The sequence below is a fragment of the Emys orbicularis genome, chromosome 15 (genome assembly GCF_028017835.1).
Source record: "Emys orbicularis isolate rEmyOrb1 chromosome 15, rEmyOrb1.hap1, whole genome shotgun sequence".
Lineage (NCBI taxonomy): Eukaryota > Metazoa > Chordata > Testudines > Emydidae > Emys > Emys orbicularis.
Window position 1 is genome coordinate 944,794 of NC_088697.1, and position 8,067 is coordinate 952,860.

General features: G+C 66.9%; 1 protein-coding gene across 1 annotated transcript; it reads left to right on the forward strand.

Annotated features, from left to right (window-relative positions):
• The first annotated feature begins 1,093 nt into the window (after positions 1-1,093).
• Positions 1,094-7,470, forward strand: ACHE (acetylcholinesterase (Yt blood group)). Its single transcript, XM_065416962.1, has 3 exons — positions 1,094-2,589; positions 3,121-3,287; positions 7,349-7,470. Exons 1-3 carry the CDS (start codon positions 1,094-1,096, stop codon positions 7,468-7,470), a joined length of 1,785 nt encoding a protein of 594 aa, XP_065273034.1.
• Positions 7,471-8,067: the final 597 nt, after the last annotated feature.

Here is an 8,067-nt window from a genome sequence, read left to right on the forward strand (position 1 = left end):
AAGGGCGGGTTACCCCGGTTACAGCCCACGGACGCCCCAGCTTTAACCACACCCCAGAGGCCCCTCCCGCTCCAGGAATTGCTCCCGGATATCGAGATACTGCTCCGAGCACTAGACCCCTCCCAGAGCCATGTGGGGGAGAGAACCCAGGAGTCCTGGCTCCCAGCCCCCGCTGCTCTAACCCACCAGCCCCCACTCCCCTCCCAGAGCCAGGGAGAGAACCCAGGAGTCCTGGCTCCCAGCCCCCCTGCTCTAACCCACCAGCCCCCACTCCCCGCCCAGAGCCAGGGAGAGAACCCAGGAGTCCTGGCTCCCAGCCCCCCCTGCTCTAACCCACCAGCCCCCACTCCCCTCCCAGAGCCAGGGAGAGAACCCAGGAGTCCTGGCTCCCAGCCCCCCCTGCTCTAACTACCAGCCCCCACACCCCTCCCAGAGCCGGGGAGAGAACCCAGGAGTCCTGGCTCCCAGCCCCCCCTGCTCTAACCACCAGCCCCCACTCCCCTCCCAGAGCCGGGGAGAGAACCCAGGAGTCCTGGCTCCCAGCCCCCCTGCTCTAACCCCCCAGCCCCCACTCCCCTCCCAGAGCTGGGGAGAGAACCCAGGAGTCCTGGCTCCCAGCCCCGCCTGCTCTAACCCACCGGAACCCACTCCCCTCCCAGAGCCGGGGAGAGAACCCAGGAGTCCTGGCTCCCAGGCCCCCCTGCTCTAACCCACCAGCCCCCACCCCCCTCCCAGAGCCAGGAGAGAACCCAGGAGTCCTGGCTCCACCCCCCTGCTCTAACCCCCCAGCCCCACTCCCTTCCCAGTGCCGGGGAGAGAACCCAGGAGTCCTGGCTCCTGGCCCCCCCTGCTCTAACCACCAGCCCCCACTCCCTTTCCCGTGCCCCAGTCTCTGCATGCTGCTGATAAGACGTCTGGGGCTGCTGGGCGGGAATAGGCCCCTGTGGTTCCCTTATCAGGGCAGGCAGCTGGGGGATGGGATCCTGCCGCGGCCCCAGGGGTGGGGGGCTGTCGCTGGCTGGGGAGCTAGGGGGTGGGGGACGTCTCCTGCTGCCCCCTAACCCCGTCTCTCCCCTCCCCCCGCAGACACGCCATGGCCGGAGCCCTGCCCGGCCCCGCTCTCCTGCTCTGCGCCGCCCTGGCCCTCTCCGCCCGGGCCGACGAGTTGCTGGCCAGCACCCGGGCGGGGCGGGTGCGGGGCCTGCGGGTGCCCGTCCTCTCGGGCCAGGTCTCCGCCTTCCTGGGCATCCCGTACGCCGAGCCGCCCATGGGCAGGCTGCGGTTCCGCCGGCCGGAGCCCAAGCGAGCCTGGAGCGGGCTGCTGGACGCCGGCGCCTACCGCCACGCCTGCTACCAGTACGTCGACACCCTCTACCCCGGCTTCCCCGGCACGGAGATGTGGAACCCCAACCAGGAGATGAGCGAGGACTGCCTGTACCTCAACCTCTGGGTGCCCTCCCCGCGCCCCAAAAACGCCACCGTGCTGGTCTGGATCTACGGCGGCGGCTTCTACAGCGGCTCCGCCTCGCTGGACGTCTATGACGGGCGCTACCTGGCCTACGCCGAGCAGGTGGTGGTGGTCTCCATGAACTACCGGGTGGGGGCCTTCGGCTTCCTGGCCCTCTCGGGCAGCCAGGAGGCGCCGGGCAATGTGGGGCTACTGGACCAGCGGCTGGCCCTGCAGTGGGTACAGAGCAACATCCACTTCTTCGGGGGCAACCCGAAGGCGGTGACCATCTTCGGGGAGAGCGCCGGGGCCGCCTCGGTGGGCATGCACCTGCTCTCGCCCGGCAGCCGCCCGCTCTTCCGCCGCGCCATCCTGCAGAGCGGGGTGCCCAACGCCCCCTGGGCCACCGTGCCCCCGGCCGAGGGCCGGCGTCGGGCCGTCCAGCTGGCCAAGCTGGTGGGCTGCCCGCCGGGCAACGACTCGGAGCTGGTGGCCTGCTTGCGGGACAAGACCCCACAGGAGCTGATCGACCAAGAGTGGCAGGTGCTGCCCCACCAGAGCGTCTTCCGCTTCTCCTTCGTGCCGGTGTCCGACGGGGACTTCTCCGGCGAGGTGCCCGAGGCCACGCCGGGCGCCGGCGGCTTCAAGGAGACCCAGGCGCTGGTGGGGGTGGTGCGGGACGAGGGCACCTACTTCCTGATCTACGGGGCGCCCGGCTTCAGCAAGGACAACGAGAGCCTGATCAGCCGGGAGGACTTCCTGGGCGGGGTGCGCATGGGGGTGCCCCAGGCCAACGAGCTGGCGGCCGAAGCCGTGGTGCTGCAATACACCGACTGGCTGGACCAGGACAACCCAGTGAAGAACCGGGAGGCCATGGACGACATCGTGGGGGACCACAACGTCATCTGCCCCGTCACCCACTTCGCCCTGCGGCTGGCTGAGCGGGGCGCCCGGGTCTACACCTACTTCTTCGACCACCGCGCCTCCAACATGCTCTGGCCCCCCTGGATGGGGGTGCCCCACGGCTACGAGATCGAGTTCGTCTTCGGCCTGCCCCTCGACCCCAGCCTCAACTACACGGCCGAGGAGGCCGCGCTCAGCCGCCGCATGATGCGCTACTGGGCTAACTTCGCCCGCACTGGGTACCGGGGGGGGAGATCCGGGGGGCAGGGCCTCAAGCTGGGGGGGGCCTGGGGAGGCCCGTGGGGTGGGGGTCTGTGGAGAGGGGTCCCCACACTCAAGGGGGCAGGTGGGTGGGGTTGGTCCTTGGAGGGGGGGTCCCCACACTGAGGGGGAAGGTGGGTGGGTTAGGGGGGTCCCCATATTGGGGGACAGGTGGGTGGGCTTGGAGGTCTCTGGGGGGTCCCCAGACTGGGAGGTAGTTGGGTGGGTTTGGGGGTCCCCAGGGGTGAGTCAGTGGAGGGGGGTCCCCACACTGGGGGGCCAGGCGGGTGGGTTTGGGAGGTCCCCGGAGGGGAGGTCTCCACACTGGGGGGTAGGTGGGTGGGTTTGGGGGTCTCTGGGGAGGGTCCCCACACTGAGGGACAGGCAGGTGGGTTTGGGGGTGCACAGGGGTGAGTCAGTGGAGGGAGGTCCCCACACTGGGGGGCCAGGCGGGTGGGTTTGGGGGACCCTGGCTAGCAGGGCGTGACCCCTCTCTCCCTCCTGGGCAGGGACCCCAATGAGGTATCGGAGCGGGGGGTGCGCTGGCCCCCCTACACCCCGCGGCAGCAGCAGTACGTACAGCTGAACCCGCGCCCCCTGGCTGTGGGGCAGGGGCTCCGGGCCCAGGTCTGCGCCTTCTGGAACCGCTTCCTGCCCAAGCTTCTCAACATCACTGGTGAGACGCCTGGGGGGGGGGACCCTGCCATACCGGGGGGGGGCAGGAGAGCACGGGGGGACCCTATATCAGGAAAGGGGCTGTGGGGCATCATGGGGGGGGATCTTTGCCTCATGGGGGGAGGGGGAGGGGTAACTGGATGGGGGAAGTGGGAGGGGAGCTCACAGAGGGAAACTGAGGCAGGACAAACTAAATATATCCCCCTCCCCCACCATCACGGCCCAGCCAGCCCGGTATCCCTGCCCCCCACGGTCTGGGCCACGGCTTAATCCCCCCCTCCTCTTTTTTTTTCTCCCCTGTAGAGCCATGCGCTGCAACCGACCGGGGCCCCGGGCCCCCCCCAGCCCCACTGCCCCTCCTCGCCCTCCTTCCCCTCCTCGCCCTGCGGCTCAGGCCCTGAGAGTGGATCCTGCATGCATCGGACAGCTGGGCGGGGGTGGGGCGGGGCAGTCACGGGGTCGGCTCGGGGCGGAGCCGGCCCCAGACTGGGGCAGTTGTGGGCCTGTGGAACTTCTGACCACTAGATGGCACCGAGCCAGAGCTCACTGAACGGGCCACTAGGGGGCACCCAGCTGTTGCCGGGGGGACAGTGCCCCTCCCCAGGAGCAGCGGGGGCATTTCCTAGCCAGGATTTTAATGCTCTGCTGCTCCGACACTGCTGCTGGGCCCCCCGGCAGGGGAACAGGGGATGGGGATGGGGCGGCAGGGAGAGGGCGGAGCCTTGCTGCACAAGCACCGCACGTCCGCACCTCGGTGCACACGTAGACACAACGCACGTGCTCCGCAGGCACACCCACCCTGTGCCCAACCACTGCACACCTACAGACGTGGCACGAGCTGCATGCACACCCCCTATTTGTACTGCACACTGACACACACACACTGCACACATACTGCTCATGCACTGCACACTCGTTCCACACCTGCACTGTGCACATTGCACACTGACACACACACACTGCACACACACTGCTCATGCACTGCACACTCACTCCACACCTGCACTGTGCACACTGACACACACACACTGCACATGCACTGCTCATGCACTGCACACTCGCTCCACACCTGCACTGTGCACACTGACACACACACACACTGCACACACACTGCTCATGCATTGCACACTCATTCCACACCTGCACTGTGCACATTGTACACTGACACACACACACTGCACACACACTGCTCATGCACTGCACACTCGCTCGACACCTGCACTGTGCACACTGCACACTGAGACACACACACTGCACACACACTGCTCAAGCACTGCACACTCGCTCCACACCTGCACTGTGCACACTGCACACTATTCACAACCACTGCCCCCGGACACACTGCAGGTGGACGCTGCACACAGACACTGCTCACGCATTGCAGGAACACTGCGCACTGACACACTGTATGGACACTGCACATATATACTTCACACACACTGCACTGCATCTAGACGCGCTACACTGCATGTACACAGGCAGGAGCGCACACACACGGTACACTCACTGCACATGCAAACCCCACACGTACACACACTGCACCTTCACTGCCCACTCACTGCACACAGATACACTGCACCCTCGCTGCGCACACTGCACATTTTTCACACGCACTGCACGGAGCCACACTGCACCTGGATGCAGCAAAGCTCCTGCACACCGACACACACACTACAAGCACTGTGCACACACGCGGACACACAAGGGCCCTAGGCGGGGGCTGCTGTATTGTGCCAGCTCTGAGCCCTGCCAGGGGGCATTGGCATACACGGGTCTGACGCACGCCAGCTGGCGTGAGGGAGAGGGGAACCGCGGGGTACATGTCCCAGCCGGGCTCACGCTGGTGTTCCTGATCTCTGGGACCCAGACACCCCGACACCCCGCGGGGGGGACTGTCACCCCCCAATCCCCCTGAGCCCGGCCGGCAGCCCTGGCTGGGGGGTTTCTGGCTGCTTATAAAAGACATTTTTTAGTGTTTCCTTTTGCATGTCGTGTTCGTGTCTTTGACAATTCACTGCCCCCCCAATAAAGTGACTGTGGGGAAGGGGGCAGGGTGAGTTGGAGGGTTCGAGGGGGAGAGATGGGGCACATGGGGGGTGGAGAGGGCCCCCTGTGACGGGGAGGGCACTGAGGTAGGGGGAAGGGTCAGTGAGGTGGGGAGGTGGAGAGGGGACACAGAGAAGTGGGGGGGGTGAGAGGTGTGGGAGGAGGGGCTGTCAGTATAAAGGGGGTGATCAGGTATGGGGGAGGGGCTCTGAGGTGGGGGGCAGAGGGAACTCAGGGGGTGGAGGTAGGGGGCAAACAGGGGCCCTGCCCCACAGTAGAGGGGGGCTTAGTGCTCCGGTGGGGGAGGGCAGCAGAGGGACGAGGTTCTGGGGGGGGGGGGCTGGGTCCTGAGGGTGACGGCGCTTTGCAGATGTGAGATGAGGGTGAGGGGCTGCTTGGCTGTGCCCCCCCAGACACTACCCCACATGTGGGAGCCCCCACCCACACATTAACACCTGGGCACTGCCCCATCTAACCCACCAGCCCCCACTCCCCTCCCAGAGCCGGGGAGAGAACCCAGGCATCCTGGCTCCCAGCCCCCCCTGCTTTAACCACCAGCCCCCACTCCCCTCCCAGAGCCAGGGAGAGAACCCAGGAGTCCTGGCTCCCAGCCCCCCCTGCTCTAACCCACGAGCCCCCACTCCCCTCCCAGAGCCGGGGAGAGAACCCAGGCATCCTGGCTCCCAGCCCCCCCTGCTTTAACCACCAGCCCCCACTCCCCTCCCAGAGCCGGGGAGAGAACCCAGGCGTCCTGGCTCCCAGCCCCCCTGCTCTAATTCACCAGCCACCACTCCCCTCCCAGAGCTCGGGAGAGAACCCAGGCGTCCGGGCTCCTGCATTATCCTGTTCAGCCCTTGGGTGTCAATCACCTCACGTGAGCCCGACTCAGCCCTACCTGGCCGGGTGGCACTGGATGAGGGTCACGTGTGGGGCGCGTCCTCGGGCCCCGCGGCCGGTCCAGGACATGCCGGGTCTCCGCGACCTGGCCCCTCCGAGAGCGTCTGCTTGGTCCCGGTTAGATTCCGCGTCGCTCCCCAGCACCCCCAGTGCCACGCTCGACCCACGCCGGGGCGGGCCCTGCGGCGTCACTGCTGACAGCCACGGGGGTCACACAAGAGGGGGCCGGGGCTGGCCGACAGGTGGGTTACGACAGAGCAGAGAATTCAAGGCCCCGGGGGTCGGGTGAACAGATCCAAACTGCACTGCGACCCCCAACTGAAGAGAGATTCAGCCCGAGCCACAGCGACCGAGCAGGACCGGGAGCGACTGGCCCCCTCCGGAAAACGAGACCGCCAACCCCACCCCCAGGCCAGGAGCAAGGACTTGCTGGCTCAGGGACAGACTCCAGCCGCCGTGGGCAAAGCCAGAGTCCGAGAGACGTGGCTCGGCCGGCCGGAGGCGCAAGGTGCGGTAGAAGCACGAAACATGGACGTTTCTGCAGCTGTTTGCGGAGGGCCGGCCAGGATGGGGACTCGACAGCAGGTCCCAACGCCCCTCCCGGCCGGCCAGGATGGGGACTCGACAGTAAGTCCCAACACCCCTCCCGGACGGAGACCGGCTGCAGATCTCCGGGGACTGTTTTCCCAGGGCCGCGGAAATAATTGACTCGAACGCCGGAGCGGGTGGCGGCATTCCCAAGACCCCGACGTGCCCCTCGCCATCCCGGAGCGACAGCCCAGGGACCCCGCGTCACGGCAGCCGAACAAGATGGGATTTCGGCCTTGTTCCCAGCAGCCCACGGGCAAGCGGCGGGGCGGAGGCAGCTGGACAGACGGCCAAGAAAACCCAACGGCAGCCAGAGCTGGGGGAGGGGGTGTGGTAAAGGCACAGCTGGGGGGCGGAGCAAGCGCCAGCCTGGATCCGGCCCCGAGTGGCTCTCGGTCCACCAGCTTGTGAGCGGGCCTGGGGGAATTGTTCGGGGAAGGGGGCGGGGGGCTGCTCGGGGGAGGGGCAGGGGGCTCTGGGCCCAGCTCTGAGGGACGCTAACCGCCCCCCTGGGCTCTCTTCCCCCCCCAGATAACATCGAGGAGGCTGAGCGGCAGTGGCGGCTGGAGTTTCACCGCTGGAGCGCGTACATGGGCCACTGGAAAAGCCAGTTCGACCACTACAGCCGACAAGACCGGTGCTCCGAGCTGTGAGGGGGTGGCCCCCTGACAGCCCTCTGACAGCCCCCCAACCCCTCACAGTCTCTCCCGACAGCCCCCCAACCGCTCACAGCCCCCCCAACAGCCCCCCACTTCCTCCTGACAGCCCCCCAGCACTGCTCCAAATGGTGAGAGGGTGGCCCCCGACAGCCCCCAACCCCCCACCTCCTCCCAACCCCCCCACAGCCCTCCACCTCCTCCTGACAGCCCCCCACCGCTGCTCCGAGCTGTGAGGGGGCAGCACCCGGACAGCCCCCATCTCCAACCCCTCACAGCCTCCCCCAACAGCCCCCATCTCCTCCCAACCCCCCACAGCCCCTCACCTCCTCCTGCCAACCCCACACCCCTCACCCCACACCTACCCCCTCCCACCGGACTGTGCAATCTGAGACCACCCCCCCCCCCCAGTCTAAGGTGTGTGTGTGTCGCCCCCCCCCCCCCATCTGTATATAACGGTTATTTAAGGGATTTGTGAGAAATAGAAAAATATCTATATTATATATGCAGCACCCCGAGTCGCTGCCCGTGAGCCCTGCGCTGCCCCTGACCCCTCCCCACACTGACCCCCAATGCCCAGCCTCCCAACCCCTC